At 45.1% G+C, this 23,615-nt stretch overlaps 1 protein-coding gene across 1 annotated transcript in view; it reads left to right on the top strand.

Annotated features, from left to right (window-relative positions):
- The window catches only part of COG6 (component of oligomeric golgi complex 6), a 106,810-nt gene that overhangs the window by 67,121 nt on the left and 16,074 nt on the right, over positions 1-23,615 (top strand). Inside the window, exons 14-18 of the mRNA XM_083169745.1 lie at positions 8,206-8,337; positions 11,201-11,368; positions 12,245-12,352; positions 13,481-13,534; positions 15,701-15,780. Of these exons, the coding sequence (XP_083025871.1) occupies positions 8,206-8,337; positions 11,201-11,368; positions 12,245-12,352; positions 13,481-13,534; positions 15,701-15,780 (542 nt within the window). The remainder of the gene's footprint in view (positions 1-8,205; positions 8,338-11,200; positions 11,369-12,244; positions 12,353-13,480; positions 13,535-15,700; positions 15,781-23,615) is intronic.

Genomic DNA, 23,615 nt, shown 5'->3' with positions numbered 1-23,615 from the left:
CTGTTACACACACACACACACACACACACACACACACACACATAGCCTGTTACACACACATATATACATACATACAAAGCCTGTTACACACACACACACACACATACATACAAAGCCTTTTACACACACACACACACACACACACACACACACACATAGACATACATACATAGCCTGTTACACACACACACATAGCCTTTTACACACACACACACACACACACACACACACATATAGACATACATACATAGCCTGTTACCAGGGCCGGCGCTACCCACTCAGCAGCTCCTGCAAAGCAGGGAGGCGCCATGCTGAAAAGGCGCTGTCTCCCTCCCTGCTCTGCTAAAGCTGCCTCAGCCCTCACTGTCACTGCCTCCTGCACGCTGCCCGCAGCACCTGTCTGACAGCGGGCGGGCGGGCGGCAGTACAAAGAGCTGCTCCCTGCACTGCGAGTGCACACAGCCTGCAAGCTGCCCGCAGTGCCTGTCTGACAGTGGACGGCAGTATGGAGAGGCTGAGCAGCTCCCTGCACCGCGCACACACTGTCCTCCTCCTGTGACCTGCCCCCTCTTCCTCACGGACACTTGCACTGAGGCATGTAGTGCTGTCTGTGAATGCCTGGATGACATGTCATGTTATTGCTCCCTGCGCCTGTCAGCTGTCAATCAAATGATGAACAGGCAGCAGCGCCGCCCTTCCTCCGCTCTTCTCAGTGTTCTGTGCCAGTGCCACTGCCAGTTCTCAACACTCCGCCCCCTCTATCTCCTCCCCTCTTCTTCCATCGCCTCCTTCTCTCCCCTCCTTTCCCCCTCAGTCACGAGAGGGGTGTAATGGAGTTCTCAGTGTCCTGCCTACGCAGATAGAAGAGGAGGGACTACACAAGAGTTAAACAACAAAAGAACAGTGAGTCTTTTATTATACATGTTTATAACAAATTTTTTAATAATTGTAGATTTTTTTTTATTAATTTAGACACTTTTTAAGTAATGGGCTGGGTTATGTGCCTAAAGGTGTCCATACACGCTTCAATAGCAGTGTGTGATGCGATGTGCGCTCCTGCAGGCATCGCACAGTACAAAAAGTATGTGCTGCACATACTTTTTGTACTGCTTTCGGATTGCATCGCACACACATTGCATGCATGCTGTGCGATGCGATCTAGCCCATAACGTATGTGATTCTCGCAGAGTGTATGGGCACCTTTAGTGCCTGCAACATTTTGCGGACACAACACTGAGATGGTGTATGCATACATGTACATGCACCCGTGATCCTCCATAGGATCGCATGTTGCATACGCTTCCACAATCGGGCTGCAGCTTGTTGCAATGGCAATGTGAAAGGGCGCAAAATTTATGGTTTGCAGGAGGGCGCCGGACACCCTAGCACCGGCCCTGCCTGTTACACACACACACACACACACACACACACACAGCCTGTTACACACACATATATACATACATACATACACACACAGCCTGTTACACACACACACACTTTTTGTCTGTTCCTCCTGTCCATAGCCATGCATTGCGGGCGGCATTACCTTTTGAACCAGGAACTTGGAGCAGGAGCAGGAGCAGGAGAGCCATCGCTGACCGGGCTTAGGCAAATTCGGGGGCGTGGCCTAATCGCGGACCCGTGGCCACGCCCCCTTTTTTTTAAAAAAAAAAACTTTTTTTTTTTTTTTTTTTTTGTGTGTGTGTGTCGGGACCCGGGCCCCCCTGGCAGGCCCGGGCCCAGGTAAAATGTACCCGCCCCCCCTGCCTCTCGGCGGCCCTGTGTGGAATCGGTAGTCCTAAATTAAATCATTTACGGTATAAATGGTAGACAATGTTTAGGTCGACCGCTAATGGTTGACAGTGACTAGGTCGTCATACCCAATGTCGACAATGACAAAAGGTCTACACAAGCCTATGGCCGAAGTAGACATGTCTGCGTGAATAATGTTGACATGAATTTTTCATGTTTTTGGTGTCTATATCGACGTCATATAAGTGTACTGCGTCCCCTCGCATGGCTTGCTACGCTCGGCACACCATTATATTCCCATTCTATACCCACTTGGTTAGTAAAGTATAAAAAAAAAATCTTAAAAAATAAATAAAAAAACTGAAAAATTCATGTCAACCATGTCTGTGGTGACCATAAGCTTGTGCTGGCCTTTTGTCGAGAGAGATTTTGGGCATGTCGACCTTTTCAAGGTTTTTACCCAGTCACCATTAGACCATCACCTAGACCAGTGATGGCTAACCTTGACACTCCAGCTGTTGTTGAATTACACATCCCAGCATGCCCTGCTGCAGTTTTACTATTTGGCCATGCTAAAACTGATGCAGGGCATGCTGGGATAGGTAGTTCAACAACAGCTGGAGTGTCAAGGTTAGCCATCACTGACCTAGACATTGTCTACCTTGTGACTGCAAACCAATTTAATCTATGTGGGTCTTCTGATGCATCTGACAGACAGAGGAGACTGACGCTAGATCGTAGCGGATGGTGTGCCAGCGGCAATGATGGCCCCCTCTGTAAAATCAAAATAATGTCCTTTTCATTGCTTGTTTAAATTAATTTGCCCAAGGGTGTATGTTTGAATGTTGTGAGTATTTGGGCTTTGAGATGAGCATTAGATTAGGTTTTTCATATCCAGTTTTTGTTCCCTCATAGTGCAGAGGATGCAATAACTACAACAGCTGATCATTTTAACCGAGACTTGGTGCATGTTTACTAACTACAGTAACGTATGGGCAATGGCGTGCAGAGATTCCCTTTGCGGAGCATTGCCATATGTACAGACAGCAGTTTTGCAGTTAATCAGTATCACCAGTGTTATTTAGTTGATTATTAAATATAATAGTTGGAAGGTAGAACAGTGGAACAGATGTGTGTCATTTGGTCTGCCAGATGTGTCCTCATTACACCAACAAATCATCCCACCCTTCTGTACAAGCTAGTCAATTGTCCTTACTCATTTCCACAGTTATCATGTGTCCTATTAAAAATTATGAGATGCTATCGTAGGATTATCTAAATTAAATCCTGGAATAGAAATCTCTAGTTAGTTATTTATTTACATTATTCAAAGATGTTCTCAGAAAGCAGATTGTTGCAGGACAGGAGTAGAGTTTGTTACAGTGGAGGAAAAATGCTGGATTTAGTAAGACCCAACAGTATGGTGTATTAGTGAATTGGTCTACCAACCCAGGTTCCTTACTGCGGTGTCCTCACCACTCCCCCTATCCATGGAGACACTGTCAACTCACTGTCCCAGGTAACATGGGACTGATGAATTGTACTTTGGGGCAATGGATGATCATCTTGCTCAGGCCTGGACAACTTGTGGCTCTCCAGCTGTTGTAAAACTACACATCCCAGCATTCCCTGCCAAGTTTTTAGCAAAACTGTGGCTGGGAATTCAAAACAGCTGGAAAGTCACACGTGGGCGAGGCCATGACATGGCTAAATATGGGTTTAGAATGGTGGAGGATATCAGGGAATTTTATTATAATATTGTAATTCTAATGCTGGGTACTCTTTACCTAGATGGGCGCCCGTCGCGGTCATCGCGGGTACATTTATGTCTGCCCGCGACGCGACCGACGCGATGCCCGCGATTTCCCATTGAAACCCATGTTAAACATGGAAATCGTGTCGGTCGCGTCGCGGCCGGCCATAAATGTACCCGCGATGCCCGCGACGCGATGCTCCCGATTTACCATAGGAATCAATGTTAAAAGGCGCGATGGACCCGATTTTACTGTTAAATGGCTCAATGGACCCGATTTGGCCATAGGAATCAATGTTAAATGGGCCACAGAGCCCATTAACCCTTAAATGTCCCCCCAAATTTTTAACGCCACCCCACGATCCACGCCAACCTGAAGCGTGGCGAACGCAGCGAGCCCGCGAGGGGCGGCGGTACGCGTCCTCCGACCTTTTCATGCCCTACTATCCACTAGGGCGTGGAGTGAGAATATAATAGTGTGGCGAGCGCAGCGAGCCACCGAGCCCGAAGCGTGGCGAGCGGACGCGGATACCTTCACAGTTATACGCGTCCCCTCGCGGGCTTCACAGGTGTCCGTGGCGACGCCGACACCTGTGAAGCTCGCGAGGGGACGCGTCTACCTGTGAAGGTATCCGCGTCCCCTCGCGGGGCTCGCTGCGCTCGCCACGCTTCGGGCTTGGTGGCTCGCTGCGCTCGCCACACTATTCTATTCTCACTCCACGCCCTAGTGGATAGTAGGGCATGAAAAGGTCGGAGGACGCGTACCGCCGCCCCTCGCGGGCTCGCTGCGCTCGCCACGCTTCGGGTTGGCGTGGATCGTGGGGTGGCGTTAAAAATTGGGGGGGACATTTAAGGGTTAATTGTGCCTATTTGGGCTCTGTGGCCCATTTAACATTGATTCCTATGGCCAAATCGGGTCCATTGAGGCATTTAACAGTAAAATCGCGGTCAATCAGCCTTTTTAACATTGTTCCCTATGGGAAAATCGCGGTCATCGCGGGCATCCCGCGATGACCGCGATTTTTACCCCCGACGCCCGCGATTTCAATCACTGGCGCCCAACTAAGTAAAGAGTACCTAATGCTGTAATCCAGGGGTGCTTAGAATGCTCCAGTTACTTTAGTACTACACGTCCCAGCATGGTCTGCCACCGTTTAAGCATTCTCTAAGAGCAAAACTGTGAGTGCTGTAAAATGATGATAGCATTCATTTACATTGAAACCCGCCTGTATAATACAGGATAGTGAAGTGCACTGAGAGACCATTGAAAATACGTATTTTGAGCTATAGGGACCACAGACTTCTTCTGGGAAGCAAATAATAGGAGTCTGGGATGCGGCATGCTGGGAAAGCTGTTAAGCGATGAAAGAATCATACTAGAACAGGTTCAGTATCCCTTATCTGAAATGCTCGGGACCATGAGCATTTTGGATAAGGGATTATTCCGGATTTCGGAATTTTTATTTTTATTTGAACATACTAACCTGGTCCCCTGGCGGTCCTCAAACGCTCCCCTGATGTCACTGGCGTACCCGCACAATTCATCCTTGGGACTGGGGATGCTGCTGAAGAGGAGCCCGATGGCCGCTGTGAACACTGGGGGACGAGGTCAGTATAAATAATGGTGCGGAGGGAAAAGAAAATATGAAAAATTCTGAAACCCTACGGTTTTCGGAATATTTTGGTTTTGGGCTATCCGGATAAGGGATATATATATATATATATATATATATATATATATATATCCCCCCTTGGTTGCAGAAGGATAGGGACCGGCACACGGAGGATGATGAAGAAAAAGTTGCTTTATTGTACAAACATGATTGCACACATCGACAGCTGTACACCTGACAGCTGTTTCAACCGCATTGGACGGTTTTCATCAGAGGTGAAGCACACAGAAATGAGCCAGTTTAAACAGCAAAAAAATTGCGCCAAAATTCCATGCAAATTAGGCCAACCAGGCCTCCACTGACGTGTAACTGACGTCAGTTACAGTGAGTGACAGCGGGGATGAGGGGGCGCGGCTCTGGCTGTGTCACTGGGATTCCCCGGAGCACAAGCACTAGGCTGGCTCCGGGAGTCCCGCAGCTACGTCCGTGTGACTATCGGCAACTGTCTGAGGGGGTACTGACATGCCGCTGAAATAGTGTGAGGGCGGTGATGTCGGGGCTGGATGAGGCAGCGGGAATCACCAGTTGTGATCCCGCCGTGTCGGACCATGCACTGGTCCTGGGGAGCGCGCAGGGCTGGTTGACCTAGTGTGTATAAACAGTGTCAGTCAGTGCATGCGCACTGTATCCGTGTAGACAGGTGAGCGTGTTGACTCCACCATTCTAAACCCATATTTAGCCATGTCATGGCCTCGCCCACGTGTGACTTTCCAGCTGTTTTGAATTCCCAGCCACAGTTTTGCTAAAAACTTGGCAGAGAATGCTGGGATGTGTAGTTTTACAACAGCTGGAGAGCCACAAGTTGTCCAGGCCTGAGCAAGATGATCATCCATTGCCCCAAAGTACAATTCATCAGTCCCATGTAACCTGGGACAGCGAGTTGACAGTGTCTCTATGGATAGGGGAAGTGGTGAGGACACCGCAGTAAGGATATAATATATATATATATATATATATATATATATATAAGGCACCTCCTGCGCTAGTGATATAGCCATTTGAAGTTGTGTCAGCATTATTACTAATTAAAATGACAGATGATGTGGAGGAAATAGTGTAAGTAACAACTGAAGGGGAATCACATGAACAGCCCATAAATGAATTCTATTAATAAATACCTTCCCTTGATTCATGGCCACAGTTCTCTAAGCTCCTGTGGGTGATGGACCTGACACAGAGATCTGGGAGATTATAGATACAGTATGATTGGTGTCCTCTAGCATACATTCAATATTCAAGGGTGAGGAAGAGGGACGTTCGCGTGTGGCCTCACGGCACGAGGCGTGGCCTTAAAATCGCATCACTCATGTGAGGCCATGCCCCCATTTTGATGCTGCTGCCCCCTGTCTGCGGTGAATAGACTCTGTGTGCTTGCTTCTATTCACCGCTTCCCAGCAGGTGGCAACGGGGTCTCCTAAGTGCCCCCCCCCGCCTTGGGACTATGATGGCCCCGGGTGGGACGTGGGAACGTACCCAAAAAAAAGGGGCGTTTCTGTGGAAAGCGGGACAGTTGGGAGGTATGCCTTTTAATGAAGTGTCCGAACCTGAAATGTTTGGTTACTTCTCTACTTAGCCTGCAGCTGAGAAAACTTATGAATTATAATGTGTTTGTAGGGAAATACTCACCAGTTATTATGTATACATTATAATGCTGCTCTTTGCATTCAGTCAGATGTTTCTTATACTTATTTAGTTGTATTACACAGACATTAGACCGATTTTTCTTGCTAAGGCCTACTGCAGCTCAGCGGCTGTCATAACCATTTCCCAATGATCTACTCTAACGGGTGTGGATTATTTGATAGACAGTCAATAGGTCGACATGGTTGAAAGGTCAACATGAGCTTTTTTTTAAAAATGTTGCGGTGTCATGGACCCATCATACTTCGGACACACTTTATCGTTCTCAATTGTAGTCCACATGGATGGTAGTATATGAAAATCTCTAAAAAAAACAATTAAAATAATTGTGAAAAACACATGTTGATCTTTTCACGTGTCTACCATTTGACCATGTCGACCCTTTTCGTGTCGACTTTTTGACCCTGTTGACAGTTTGACATCGTCAAACCCATTTCATGTTGACCTTTTGGTTTTGGCCTATTGACTGTCTGTCTAAACCAGTGAATTTTCAACCTTTTTACCTTGCGGCACACTAAATAAGATAAAAAAATTCCTAAGGCACACCATGAGATCCTCACAGAGCAAAACGCATTGGCCCCCACAGGAAAAAAAACAAACCTATTGGCCCCCATATAAAAAACAATCACACTGGTCCCCACAGGTAACAAAAATAAAATACATTGTCTCTTTACATGAAAAGAAGACACCAGTAAATAACAGTTGAACTGATTGTGGCTATAAACTGGTTTGGGCATCTCTAGATCTGGGGTCACACTTGAAAACAGCTCAAGGCACATTAGTGTGCGACGGCACAGCGGTTGAAAAACACTGGTCTAGACACTGTAGATATATCAACCAGAACCAACTGTAACAGAGTAGCAGGCCGGCTTAAGCTCTTGGTACATTGGGGCAGATGTATTAAGCCTGGCGAAGAGATAAACTGGAGATAAAGTGGAGAAAAAGTGGTAGGAGATAACGCACCAGCCAATCAGCAGTGTTTGAAATATGACAGTTGGAAATTGATTGGCTGGTGCGTTATCTCCTACCACTTTTTCTCCACTTTATCTCCACTTTATCTCTTCACCAGGTTTAATACATCTACCCCATTGATACTCTTGTGGTCAGATTCAGTTAGCTGCAGAAGATATTGCAGGTTTGCGTGTTAGGACCCGGAAAGCTTATTCTACTCGCAGTTTACCGTAACTTCTGACAGTAGTTCTAGAGAAAGTGGTTTCTGTTTTCTCTTTTCCATAAAACCATGTCAAGTTTTATTATGTATTTTTCCTTTTTCTTTCACTGAGATATAAGAAACACATGTATTAATATAGGGTCATTTGAATGTATTAATAACCTAAACTGTGTAACCATTAATTTTATGTATATTTATATAATCTTTGTATCCAGGTGGAGCTGCCGCCTGCAGATCTTGGTCCCAGTTCCGCCCTAAATCAGACTCTCACGCTTCTACGTGAGGTTCTTGTTTCCCATGATTCCTCTGTGGTTCCTCTTGATGCCCAACAAGCTGACTTTGTGCAGGTAACTCTATTGTGTAGTGTTCATGTAGTATTGCCTTTGTGTGAGCTTTGTGTATTTACAAGAGCATACTCTTTGTGATTCTGACATAAACTGCATCATAATTTATGGATGATTAATGGATACTGAGGCATTCTAGCCACATAAATGTGACCAGCACAGCCGGGTATGGGTCATTGGATCGACGAAACGAAGGTTGACATGCACTGGGACAACCACTAAATGTCGGCATTTAGCTTCGGTTGACTTGCTTAAGATCGACAGGGTTGGGAGGTCCACACAAACATTAGGTCGACAGTGTCCAGGTCAACATGTTTTGTTTTTTTTGTCCCGGATGTCGTCATGGACACCATATCGGTGCACCGCGTTCCTCGCATGGCTCGCTGTGCTCACCATGCTTGTGGCACGGTGCCTCGCTACGCTTGGCACACTATTCTGTTCTCCCTCCACACCCTATGGATGGTAGCGCATGAAATACCGCCTGTCGGCACATGTGGGCTCAGAAAAAAGTAAAAAACCCCATGTCGACCTTTTGACTGTCAACCTAGAAAACTAGACAACCTGTCAAACTAATGCTTGTCAACCTTCCAACCCTGTCGCCTTTAAGCATGTTGACCTAATTGAGGTGTCGACCCTTATTGGTTGATCAAAAGCATGTCGAGCCAATGACGGTATACCGCACATCCAATTTCAGATTCAACTACTGTTAAGGCTGTTTGACCACAATCAACTGTGTGTTTAATGTCATAATATAGGGCAGGGGTTATCAAACTATTTTGCTCTGGGACCCCATCAGACAATAAACATGATTACAGGACCCCAGCAAGTTATGGCAGAATGGTCGCTTAACATGTGTGGTCAGCAGACAGCACTGAAGCATTGCAGAGTCACAACACAGAAGTGACCGTAAATATGATCACTTAATGGGCCAGGTGCACTAAGCTTCAAAAAGGGATAAAATGGAGAGTGAATCAGCTCCTGCCTGACCTATTTCAAACGCAGCCTCGGACATGGCTAGTAGGAGCTGATTGGCTGGCTGTTTATTACTCTCCATTTTATCACTTTTGAAGCTTAGTGCATATGGACCCATGCCCAATTGAAGAGATGAGCATCTGGAGTCCCTGCCCTGCATGTGTTTTTTTTTTTTATATATATTCTTGCAAATGTGACAGCTTATACCTTTTTTCTACCGAGGGCCATTTGGAAAATTTGAAAACCCGTCGGGCCATATAAAAACTATCAACTTAAAAATACATGTGGGCATTATGCACAGGGCAGCGGCATATACATGTGGGCATTATACACAGGGCAGCGGCATCTACACGTGGGCATTATACACATTGGCAGCGGCATATACATGTGGGCATTATACACAGGGCAGCGGCATATACACGTGGGCATTATACGCAGGGCAGCGGCATATACGCGTGGGCATTATACACAGGGCAGCGGCATATACGCGTGGGCTTTATACACAGGGCAGCGGCATATACGCGTGGGCATTATACACAGGGCAGCAGCATATACACATGGGCATTAGACGCAGGGCAGCGGCATATATACGTGGGCATTATACACAGGGCAGCGGTATATACGCGTGGGCATTATACACAGGGCAGCGGCATATACGTGTGGGCTTTATACACAGGGCAGCGGCATATACGCGTGGGCATTATACACAGGGCAGCAGCATATACATGTGGCCAGAGACACCAGGGCTGGCTAATTAATGCACAGCATTAATCCAGGGGTTGTTATTTACTCATAAAAAGTGGCAGTGTCACCCCCAAACAGGTTTATGTGATTATCTCTGATTATGATAATCAGACATAATCACATAAACCTGTTTGGGTGTGAATCCAGGGGTAAATGACAACCCCTGGATCTGTCAGTCACTGGGGAAGGGAGGGTGAGAGGAGCAGCATTTACCTTTAACAGTTTTAGTTGTGGCAGCACAGCGTGATGGCTGCTGCTGCGGCTGTTGTAGGATGCTCCCGCCCATGCACTGATCCACGCGACCAGGCTCCCTCCCTCCCTACCGCCCGCATCACGCCCGCCAATCACTGTGGACTCATCACATCCACAGCCACTGTGATTGGCGGGCGCTGGTTCTCAACATCTCCCCGCAGCAGTCATCCATGTGGGCGAGCGGCTGATTAGGTAGGAATCGGATTCTTGCTCGGCGGGTGGGCGGCTGCGATTAATCAGTAATATAGGCGGACAGGTGGGAGGCTGAATCAAGCTTAATCAGCCCACCACCCACCCGCCTATATTACTGATTAATCAGCTGCCCGCCCGCACAGCTACATTATTGCAGTAATATAGCCAGGCGGGCGGGCGGCTGTTAAACAATAAAATATGCAGCTGGACAGGCGGGCCAGACAAGCAGGGTGCGGGGGCCGTATCCGGCCCGCGGGCCGGATGTTCCCCACCCCTGGCTTATACCAACTGTGAAAACTTTTGGGGACGGCAGGGGGCAGTGGATAGCAGTGGATAGCAGTGGGAGGGAAGCCTCTTGCTGCCAGTTGTCCAACTCTTGAGCCATACCCATAAGTGAATCAAAGTTTAATTTCTTAGTAAAATAATATAAACAAAAAGGTGAAGTTGGGGCAATAATGACACCAGACACCTGATAAAATATCAGTTTTTATTTGTTTTATAGACCGCACAATGACAGTACTTGTCTTATTAGACTCGCAATCGGTATTATGTTTCCCGGATATTTAGCATAGCATTTTTGGGATATTTTCTCTTCATTTTTTTTGTTCCCATGATCTTGCCTAAGATTAAAGAGAACAGCGTGCTCCTGCAGAACTGAGAATAATTAGCTCTTTCCAGAAAGGTGACGTGATGTTCTCCCTTGTAGGTTCTCTCTTGTGTTCTGGATCCATTGTTACAGATGTGTACGGTATCTGCCAGTAATCTAGGCACAGCTGACATGGCCACGTACATGGTCAATTGCCTGTATGTAATGAAGACAACACTGGCTCTCTTTGAGTTTACGGACAAGCGTCTGGAGATTCTGCAATTCCAGGCAAGTTCTTGTGAATGTCACCTGATATTGGATGCAATGTCAATGTGAGTCTTTGTAGATATCTTCTCTTCCATCAGAAATTTTAAGCAAATTTGATGGCTGTGCCCAAGTTTATTCAGTTCAAACACAACCAAAGCATTCTCTATACTACACGTGTGATAAGTAGGATCCACTTAGGCCATGTTCAGAAAGCTGCCAGTTGACATGGCCCTATTCCCAGTGCCAGGGTCTCCCAGTCATACATCTTCTCCTAACACCAGATGTCTCCCCCCAATCTTGAAGACCAGATACAGCAAATTGACATTACCGCACTCACTCGGATCACTTCCACCCTTCTGTCATGCGACGCAGCTGTTAGGAAGTAGATGATATACAGCAAGCATGTCCAAACTGTGGCCCTCCAGCTGTTGTGAAACTACACATCCCAGCATGCCGTGCCAAAATATTAGCATTCCCTAATAGCAAAATTGTGGCAAGGCATGATGGGACTTGTAGTTTCCCAACAGCTGGAGGGCCATAGTTTGGACATGCCTGATATACAGTAATCTTCTTGCGCTGCAGCTACACTGCTGATCAGCTTTGATAGTATTACAGGGTGGCCGCTCTGTCCGATAGAACACAGCATTTCAGCAGCACACATCTGTATATTAATCATCTATATATACATATAGTAGTCTTAACAGTTAGGAAAGACAGAACAATAACTCCTCAGGCGTTCTTTGTAAGTACAGGACAGCGAGAAATTGTTTAATTGTCTAGAACAAACTGTCTTTCGCATTTTTGTTTTGACTTGTAATGTAATGCGAAACAGAGATTACAGAGAGGTCTCTTACAATATATATTATGGCTCACATTCTTATTGTTCACCTTTTGCAGATTGAAGCTCATCTGGATACACTGATCAATGAACAGGCCTCTTATGTATTGACTAGGGCTGGACTAAGCCAAATATACAGCTGCGTGCAGCAACACAAGCCAGAGCAGGTGAGGCCTAGGGATAATTACATCTGACCGCCACATCACTTTATATGTACAGTGTGGCCCCATGATGTAGTATCTAGTGCAGGGGTAGGCAACATGCAGCCCTCCAGCTGATGTGGAACTTCAAATCCCAGCATACCCTGCAAGAGTTTAAGCAAATCTTAACAGGAAAACTGTAGCAGAGCATGTTAGGATGTGTAGTTCCACAGTAGTGGTCGAGACGCATGATGAATACCCCTGATCTAATGTACTGTATGAAGATACAGTGAGACAGACACTGGGCCTTTGGCAATAATTACAATAGTGACAAATTCTCACCCTCTTCTCACCACTTTGTTGTGGTTCTGACCCGGAGGGGGTGTGGGGGGGCAGATATGGGAAAGGGAGAGTGGCCGATAAAATAGATGGTGGAGGGGAACTTAGATAAAACAGACCTTTTATATATTCATTTACTTGTTTTTTTTTTAAGCAATTTCAAATTGTGTCAATCTGTTTCCTTTCAATGTTTTGTAAATAGTACAAGTTATTGTGTCTGCACTGCTTGCCCGCTATCTCTTGGTGACGGCATGACAGTGCCTTAAATGCCTGCTGGCACAAGGATCACTGATGTGCGAATTCCCAGGGTTTAGCAGGTAAATGTTATTATCTGAATAACTTCTGCTATTTACAAAATGCTAAAGAAAATGACATTTTGTAATGTTGGAGAACTGAGACAACATTATAACCAGGGCTATTTTTCAGCAGGCTCCAGCAGGAACTGAGGCCCTTATTCTAGTTCACTCTTTCTGACAAAATATTTCTTAGATGGACAAAACCATGTGCACTGCACCCAAATCTAATTATCTCTGCACAAGTAACACCTGCCTCACCTGCAGTGCACATGGTTTTGTCCATCTAAGAAATATTTTGTCAGAAAGAGTGAACTAGAATAAGGGCCTCAGTTCCTGCTGGAGCCTGCTGAAAATTAGCCCTGATTATAACGAAGCATTACATATTTTAGTCTTGTAGGGTTCACTCTGCAAAATACCTTAACCTGCTACTGTATGTTTTAATGAACACTAATTGAATAATACAGTTATTTATTATAAGTGACTGTACTAACACTTTTGTTATTTTGGTTCGTTTTTGCAGGGACCACTGTCCAATCTACCCAGTATGGACTCCGTATCGCTGAAAGCTGCAATGGTACAATATTGCTGTTTGGCTTATTGCAATGCATGACAAGGGTTATTTATTCATTAATGAGATGTATAGATTCACTGACTTCTTCCAGACCCATTTGGGCCCTTACCCACCAGTGTTGCAAACATGTGACTTCTAAATTCCTGATGGTTTAATGTTTCTATAATTACTTGTATTCCTTCTTACGACTTTGTATGTGTATAGATTACATCTTGGGTGAAATGTAATAGGATGAGAGAATCAGAAAGTGAGAGATTTGGTAAGAAATAGCCAGTTTTTTTTAAAGCGGCAATCATTTAAATCAAGTGTAAATGGTTGCTGCTTTAAAAGAAACTGTAGATTTCTTACCAAATCTCTCACTTTCTGAATCTCTCATCCTATTACATTTCACCCCTTGTGTTTTTTGAGTTTGACTTTTTAACATAGTTATTTAAGGCTGAAAAAAGACGTTAGTCCATCGAGTTCAACTCTAACGTGTAACTACTGACTTGAGTAAGTCCTATCTATAGGATTCCCTTTGTGGCCAAAAATGCATCCAGTGTTGATTTAAATTCATTAACAGTAGTTGCTGTAACACCCCCCCCCCCCCCCCCCCCCCCCACCGGCAATGAGTTCCAGAATGTTGCTGCTTTTACTTGATTAATGTTACTGTGTACAAAGCTTGTGGTGCTGGATTTTTGCTTTTTCTGTGAATGGCTCATTCATTTCAGTTGCCTACTCACTTTTGTCCTAATGTCAATAGACATTAAATTATTCTCTACTACATTGTGATTATACCAGGGTGTCTTTTTGACTCCCCTCATCTCCAGCCAGTGACCTCTACACACTTGTGATTGGCTGAGTAGCTAATTATTTATTAATCTGTTTCATCTTAACATCTCAAATTAAAGTAACATATGATATTTGCTTAAGGTCAAAGTTAGAAGTTAAAATGCCCCAGTGATATCGAGTAGTACAGGTGCTGATATAGTCCATCCCAAAGAGGCAATGACACAAAACAGATAAAAACACAGGGCTAATTCACAAGAACAATTAATATCATTCAAGGGATGAGTTGTTTAAAAAAGTTAACAATATTCAATAAGGTCTAAAAATTGCATGAATATTCTTATTCTGATATTAATGAATGGGAAATATGGTAGTAGTGCAATGTCTCTCTTGAGAAGTAATGGACCAATTGAGCAGCAGAGAGCAGTCCCGTTCCTATGGTAACCAGATAATAGGACACAGTGGGGTAAAAGCTTGGAGAAGTGGTATTTATCTCCATAAAGAACGTTATGTGCAAGTTGATATTGCACGAGCCAATCAGCTACAATATGTAAATTGACTTTTATGACTTTTTTGAGTTGATTGGCTGGAGCATTATCACCTTGCACATAACATTATTTATGGTGATGGATAACATTTCTCCAAGCTTCATACATTTAGCCCAGTGTTGGAAATTTGTAATACAAACCTTTCTCAGCAGTCTCTAGTATAGGCTGCCATGTAGATGGTAGTCTACGTGGCAGCACATTAGAGAGTGGTTGTCCCTGGAGTGGAGATTGGGCACTAGGAACGGTTTTTGAGGCCTTAGAGATGGTCCTTAGAGTTCTGGTTCGGGTTAGATGTATTTGAGGTCCAGCTGGAATAGCAATGATTCAAATGAGAGACAGGGTATCAGGGTGCAGGGTTTAGCTGGAGGGACCAGCTTTATAAATATATGACTTGGTCCCCAAAGGGAAGAGATTTTTGTGATTGATACGTAAATGTGTACATTCGGCCTGGCTATGATAGTTACAATGGGCCTAAATCAGACTTGATCGCAGGGCAAATTTGTTCTCAAAATGAGCAAAACCATGCTGCACTGCAGGAGGGGCAGATGTAACATGTGCAGAGAGAGTTAGATTTGGGTGGGGTGTGTTCAAACTGAAATCTAAATTGCAGTTTAAAAATAAAGCAGCCGGTATTTACCCTGCACAGAAACAAAATAACTTCCCCAAATCTAACTCTATGCACACGTTACATCTGCCCCACCTGCATCGAACCTGGTTTTGCCAAAGAATTTGTCCTGCGATCAGGTCTGAATTATACCCAATGTCTTACATTTAGCAGAAAAGGAGGTTATTGCCGATATGAAGTTTCCTGTGCCGTCACAGCATTACACTTACCTTTCCGTCTTGTGGTTAGGCGCAGTTTGACCGGTACCTGGCGGCTCCTGACAATCTGCAAATGCCACAGCTGAATTTCTTCCTAAGCGCCACAGTGAAGTAAGTGACATTTAAATATCATTACCGACATTATCCAACACTACAATTATGATGAATTCCGCTCCTGTGAACTTTAATATGAAATACATCATTTCATTGATGCTCAGCATGTCCCAAGCACTTACATCTAGCTTTACTGACTAAAGCAGGGCTGGGCAACACCGGCCCTCCAGATGTTAATGAACTACACATCCCAGGATGCTTTGCATTAGATTTGATATGTGGCCATGCTGAAACTGATGCAAGGCATGCTGGGATGTGTAGTTCATCAACATCTGGAGGGCCGGTGTTGCCCAGCCCTGGACTATAGGCTTGATTCAGAGATGGATGAAAATGCAATGCTACATGCAGGCAATATTATATTTCTGTCCAATTAGGAGGGGGGACAGCAAGAGACACCCCCTGTATGTTGCTACAATCCAGTCACTGTGAGCATAACTCCAAGCTTCAATCCAACATCGCAAACCTCAGCCCACGGAAGCGGGGGTGGTGAGGACAGGAAGTGTGCTTGGTAACCAGCAAACCACTGGCTCTACCATCGCAGAAAATGGGGGCAACAAACTCCATTTCTGTGAAAGCAGGCCTCCCCCACCTCATCGCCACAACCCCAATCGGAAAGCTGCAGAGGGGAAGTGCTCAAGACCCGTTCTCCGCATATGCAGAACGCACCATGTCTGGACACAGACCTACTGTCATTTTTGGAATTTCATAGATGAAAGGATCTCCTGTATGGGTTGTCGGGCTTGGCCAAACTGTGACCCTCCAGATGTTCTGAAACTACACGTCCCAGCATGCCTTGCCATAGTTCTAGCATTCCCTAATATCAAAGCTGTGGCAATGCATGATGGGACTTGTAGTTTCACAACAGCTGGAGGGTCATAGTTTGGACATGCCTGGGTTAAGGGATCCCTGTTCACAGTGCACATGGCCATATTAGTAAGATGGAATAGGGATGTGGGAAAGGAGAGCGATATCCATCCTTCTCTATGTAGCTCAATAAAGAGACAGCCGTGTAATAATCATTGCTTACGGTTTTTCTATGCTCACCAGTGGCAAATGGAATTGAGGGGACACAGGCAACTGTCACGTACACACGGCTTATTATTAAAGTTGGAATATATACTGCAGATCTGTGTGTATTTAGCTAAGCATACTTATAGCAGGATCCCAATGGTCAGAATACAGATGGATGCCTATGGCAAGTATGTGCAGTTAGGTGCTGGGGAAGGGGCTGATTAGGCTGTGAGAGGGGTGAATTTGGGGGTGTGGTATAGGGTTCCGACAGTCGGGATCCCGACAGTCATTAGCCCGATGTCGGGATCCCGACTGCCCGGACTCAGACAGCATGGTGAGCGCAAAAAAGCCTCTTGCGGGCTCGCTGCGCTTGCAGTGCTGCGGGCACGATGGCTCGATATGCTCGCCACCTATTCTATTCTGGACCCCCATGAGGGAAAATAGCGGGTGGCCGTCGGGCACCTGTCTGTCGCCGTTTTGACAGTCGGGATCCTGATGTCAGGTAAATGACTGTCGGGATCGCGTCCGGCACCCGAATTTGGAGTAGGGTTTTAATACTTGACCGGGATCCGTTGAGATTTTGACTGGCAGGATTCTGACTTGTTGGCATTCTTACTGTCTGGATTCTGCCGTCTTGGATTTCGTACCTCGCCTCTAGCAAATACAAGCATGGGGATTTTTGATGAAAGCATTTACGTTTGTAGTGAATCTTGGGTGATGAAGGGACATTCCTACACTCTTGGTGGTCTTGTCCAACTATAAAAGTACTTTTGGAACCAAAGGAGGACAATGTTGTCTAGGATACTCGGCCTACCTCTGTCCAGTGATATTTCTGTCGCACTACTTTGTCCCCACTTACATCTGTTAGTAAGCAACAAGACAAGCTTAAAGTACATGTAGGTAATGCCGCCAAATCGTTTATCGCCAAAAATTGGAAAATATTTGGCAGCAGCTTCACTGAATTCCCTGCATGCACATATGGAGTCAAAATAACACTGAATCATATCTACAAAATACGGTCCCACTGGTACCTTTATCAATCTCCCCCTCTCCCTGGCTCTGCTAGTAATCCTCTATTTTCCACTCCTTTGCGTGCAGCCCCTTTGGTCTGTGTTATCAAGAGACTGATAGCTGGGTCTTCGTTTGTTTGTTCATTTTTAACTAAGTGAGAACTCTATACCCTATGTCTATTGTTTGGAATTGGAAGTGTGTGTGTGTGTGTGTGTGCGGGGGGGGGGGGGGGGGGGGTTGTATATGCAGTATTTTAATGGTACTGTGTTTCCTTAATTTATTATATGAATTTTCTATAGAGTAATAATAAAAATCATTGTTTTGAAACCATTTATGCTTGCAACCAGTCATCTAGGGACCCAAATTCCTTTATTTTCATGCCCGGCCCATCATTACATTGCAGCTGAATGTACTTACCTCTCTGGTACAAGGGCTGGCTTGTGAGCCACACTCATCTAGTGAGCTACACCCATCACTCTGTCATAAAGACAGTCCGTTATAAGAACTGTGATGTTGGCATGACTCTTAAAACCCCCTGGGTGGACATTTCCACCTCCCTTTCCCCGCACTTCTCCCTGCGGGCATCTGACAATACAGCTGCATGGTGTGATGTGAACACATACACAATAGCAAAAAGATAAACAATTGAATATGCCTGACCTCTGCACTGGGTACACCTCATAATCAGGACCTTTGTGCTCATCATTGCCTTGTTGTGGCCCTAACTCCCTATATACCCTCTCTATCAGACTTGACAACTCCCTACAAAACTTTAAACGGGCTCTCAAGACCCACTTCTTCATTAAATCTAACCATTTCTCATCCTAACCCTCTATTTATGCTCAGCTGTGTCACCCCAGCATGTCTGCCCCTTCCCTTTAGAAAGCAAGCTCTAACGAGCAGGGCCCTCTCTCCTTATGTGCTTTTCTTAGAATATATCTCTGCCACTGTTCTAATTGCATCAGTGTCCGCTGCTGCAACTGTCTCTTATACCATGTACTTGTCCTAATTTGCATTTGTACTGTAAATCACAATCTTTCCTGTATTCTTTGCTCATTTATGTATTGTCAGGCGCTGCGGAACCCTTGTGGAGCCATATAAATAAACAATAATAATAATAACTGTGGTGAATTTGTATATTCTCCCCGTACTTGCGTGGGTTACCTCCCACATTCCAAAAATATACTGGTAGGTTATTTGGCTCCTAACAAAATTTACCCTAGAATGAATGTGTGTGCGTGTGGTAGGGAATATAGATTGTAAGCTCTACTGGGGCAGGGACTGCAGAATATGTGTACGCTAGATAAACTGTTGATAGATAAATAAATAATAAAATATAAATATAAAACACCCCTGCGTTTTGCATGTAGCAGTTGTTGCCACTTTAAATTTACAAGTCCAATGCGGTGAGAAACGGCGGTGTGGCAATAGCTGTTGCTTCGTAAATCTATCCGTAGGTGTTACATGCTGTAATATTATAGCCTGAACAAATGATGGAATGTCTATTGCCCTGTTGGCATATAGTCGCATCACCAATTCATTTGGTGACTTTCACTAAGAGCACAGATTAACAAACCGCTTGCATTAATATACATAGACTGTTAACTGTCACAAAGTGGTTAATGTACGTTTAACTTAATTAGATGTTATTGTATTAAGTAACTTAACATTTAGTGAACCTTTAAATTGGACTCCTGTAAACATACTGTCCAACTCCTCCTGGAACACTTGGATTAACGGAGTTACATGCTGCTTTAATGGATTAAGCATCTCGACATGGCTTAATGGGCATAGCCAGTTGATCTAGTGGGAAATAAAGATGTATAGGTTTGAAAGCATTGTTCAGTGCATAAGTGCTCATGTTAAGCAGCATTGTTGGGGTGATAAGTGCTCAGAATTAGAGCAGGGTCATTTATTTCTTCCTCGTTACAGGAACACAGTTTCTGCTGTCACACACCTAAATGGTTTGGGCTGAAGGGTAGACATTTCTCTCACTTCAGCAGGACCTATGGTACAATGCTATTTATGAGCCCCCATTTTCTGTAACGACATGTAGAGATTTCCTGGGCAAGCTAATACGTAATGATATAGATAAGCCAAATAGCATAAAGACATTGTATGCTTTAGCACTGCTTTTTATTCGTTTTGTTTTGTTCATGGACAGCTTTGCTTTATTTTGTCGTACCCTTAATTTAAAAAGCTCTGACATGATATATAGATATATATATATAGATGGCTATCGGTAGTGGATGACAGACTGGTGCTCCATACACCTCATAGAAGGTACTTGGAAAACATTACCTCCTGTTCTTCTGCCGAATTTTCTGGTCTTAAACTATTTTATCAAAACGGATGCTGTGCACCTATCACCAGGATCCATAGAAGATCCCATACTTGTCGCCATATATTGGACACTATTACACGCAATTTGCGCATCCAGTGTCTCAACTATAGATTGAAATTGTTACCCCTGAGGAAGTCACTTGTTGACGAAACGCGTTGGGTGTTTTCTGTCTTGCAAAAACAACAAGGAGCGATACTTCGGTCAAACGAAATCGACAAATCACAAGAATGTTTTAAAACATTGTTTTTATATGTGATTTTGTATTAAATTGTCAAAATTGTACGAGTCTGTAATGATTACAGTAATTTTTGGTGGTGCTGATTTGTAATAGTGGCGCACTCTATTTCCATTCTTTCCATCTCCATTCCTTTCCTCCACTAACAGGGGGGACTAATTGAGTTGCTGCCTAAAACTTATTATAGTAGCGCATTGAAGGGGTATTCCATTGTGTTATATATATATATATATATATATATATATATATATATATATATATATATATATATATATATATATATATATATATATATATATATATGGAAAAAATATATACAATATGATAAACTGTAACTGTATATCAGACAATAAAGATTATATCCGCACGTCTTCTCAATACTAGTAACCAGCCAGTACCACACCAGAAACCAAATCGATCTGTACGTGGTGAATATTCGCCTACTATCTCTTGCTTGGACCAACAGGTGAAATTATCATGTGATCGTACTGTACCTCTGAAAATAAGATGGCCAGAACCCTATAGGTCTTCTGCATCTATAAGACGTAACCGGCGATACATATAGGGCCTGATTCTGGTTAACTCGCTAGGTAGCAGTATTTGTAATGACTGCTGCCCATCGAATATCCCCGCCGCATAGAAAATGGATGTTTTATTTTATAATTATCCATTCACAGGGTAGCATGCAGACCTGAAATCATTCGATGGTCACTCACCATCGAATGATTTCTACAGTGCTCGCAAATCTAAGTCAGTCTCTGCTGACTTAAGGCCCATACACACGGGATGCGGTTGTATTGTCGACCCAACTTAGGTCGACAGTCATTAGGTCGACACTGTTGGGTCGACAGGCAACAAGGTCGACAGGATTCTAGGTCGGTATGGATGAAGGTCGACAGGTGTCTAGGTCGACATGGTTTTAGGTCGACAGTTCGCGAGGTCGACATGGGATTTTTCACTGTTTTTTGAGCCGACAGGCAGTATTTCATAACATACCATCCACTAGGGGGTGGTGGGAGAATAAAATAGTGTGCCGAGAACAGCGAGGCACCGTGCCCAAAGCATTGCGAGCGAAGCAAGGGGCTGCGGTTGACTTCCAACTGTGTCCATGTCGACTGTGTCGACATTTGGGTAAAAAAAAAACCCTGAAAAAACCCATGTCAACCTAAACCCATGTCGACCTAGACACCTGTCGACCTTCACCCATGTTGACTTAGAACCCTTTCGACCTTGCTGCCTGTCGACCCAACGGTGCCGACCTAATGACTGTCGACCTAAGTCGGGTTCGACAATACGATCCACTCCCATACACACTAGGCGACTTTGAGCTGAAAGTCACTCAAAACAGCAGGTTTGAGCGGCTTTCAGCTCAAAGCTGCACAGTGTGTATGCACTGGCAACATCGACAGGAAAGCCGTTCATCTGCTGGCTATACCAGCAGATGAGCGGCTTTGAGGACGGCTTTGCATAGCACTCCGCTATGCAAAGCCGTCCTCCCCCCCTCCGTCGGCACCGGGCAGGGGGAAAGCCACTCGGTGTGTATGCACTGACCGGCTCCCCCCCCCCCCCCCCCCCCCAGCGATGTAAATGATCATCGCTGACCATACACGCTGGGCATATTCACCCAGTATGTATGGTCCATTAGACTTGCGGTGTCCTGTTTGGAGAACTGGGTGGATGGCTGATGTCCTATGACGTCAGCTGCCCGCCCCCCGGCAGGCAGTTCCCACCTTCATTTGCATGGGCGCGCCCAGTGTTTTGGTGGGTACTCCCAGGAAACACAGGGCCAACCTCCATTCCAGCCCACCCCTGTACGAGTGCCACGGAGACTTTGCAAGTCTCCAAAAGCACTCGCACAGCGGCCCTGCACATGCACATATGCAGAGCCAAAATGTCCGTCCCCGGGGCGACCATGCCGGGGACCGAATCAACTAGAATAAGGGCCATAGTTACAGTGCATCCGGAAAGTATTCACAGTGCTTCACTTTTCCCACATTTTGTTGTGTTACAACCTTGTTTCAAAATGGAATAAAATCACTTTTTCCTTCAAAATTCTTCACACAAAAAAATTTCGGGAGATGTTTGCTAATTTATTGAAAATAAAAAGCTAAGAAATCGCATGTCCATAAGTATTCACATCCTTTGCCATGAAGCTTAAAATGTATGCATCCTGTTTCCATTGATCATCCTTGAGACGTTCCTACAGCTTAATAGGAGTCCACTTGTGGTAAATTCAGTTGGTTGGACATGATTTGAAAAGGCACACACCTGTCTATATAAGGTCCCACACTTGACAGTGCATGTCAGGGCACAAACCAAGCATGAAGTCAAAGGAATTGTCTGTAGACCTCCGAGACAGTATTGTCTCAAGGCACAAATCTGGGGAAGGGTACAGAAAAATATCTGCTGCTTTGAAGGTACCAATGAGCACATCCGTAAATGAAAGACGTTTTTTACCACCAGGACTCTTCATAGAGCTGGCTGGCCATCTAAACTAAGCAATCGGGGGAGAAGGGCCCTAATCAAGGAGGTGACCAAGAATACAATGGTCACTCTGTCAGAGCTACAGCATTCCTTTTCCTTTGTGGAGAAAGAAAAACCTTCCAGCAGTCCACCAATCAGGCCTGTATGGTATTTTGGCACAGCATTACATTGTGGTGCTACTATATGATGTGCGGGACTCTGCTCTCTAACCTGTAGCGGATGGGGGTAATACTTCAGGGGATTGAACAGGGGCAAACGCAGGAATTTAATGGGGGTTTCCGAAGCATCCTGAAGGAGGAAATCCCGACATGGGTAAGGTAAGTATACCTACTTTTCCTCCTGCTCCTGCTTAACCCTCCCTCTTCATAGACTACGCCTAGCCCCCCCACAGCATCACCGTTGCCCCCATGCCCCACTGCCTAAATCTAACCCCCCCACCCCTAACCTCTCCTCATCGTCCACCTCTGCAGCCTAGATCTAAGTCCCCCCCCTACTGCCTAGTCCCCCTCCCAAGTACTCAGAAGCAGCACCCACCCCCTACCCAGCTCTCAGTAGCAGCATCTGCCAGTAGCAACACACCCCTCCTCAGCTCTCAGTAGCTGCAACCCCCTACCAAGCCCTTAGTGGCAGTCCCCACACCCTCCTTACCCCTCAGTGGCAGCACTCCCTAGCCCTCAATGGCAGCACCCTTGTCACCAGCCCTTAGTGGCAGTACCCACACCCTCCCTACCCCTCAGTGGCAGTACC

Source organism: Crinia signifera, chromosome 2 (genome assembly GCF_055691185.1).
Source record: "Crinia signifera chromosome 2, ASM5569118v1, whole genome shotgun sequence".
In the NCBI taxonomy this organism is placed as follows: domain Eukaryota; kingdom Metazoa; phylum Chordata; class Amphibia; order Anura; family Myobatrachidae; genus Crinia; species Crinia signifera.
Note: the sequence above shows the minus strand (reverse complement) of the source record. Positions and strands in the feature narration are given on the sequence as shown.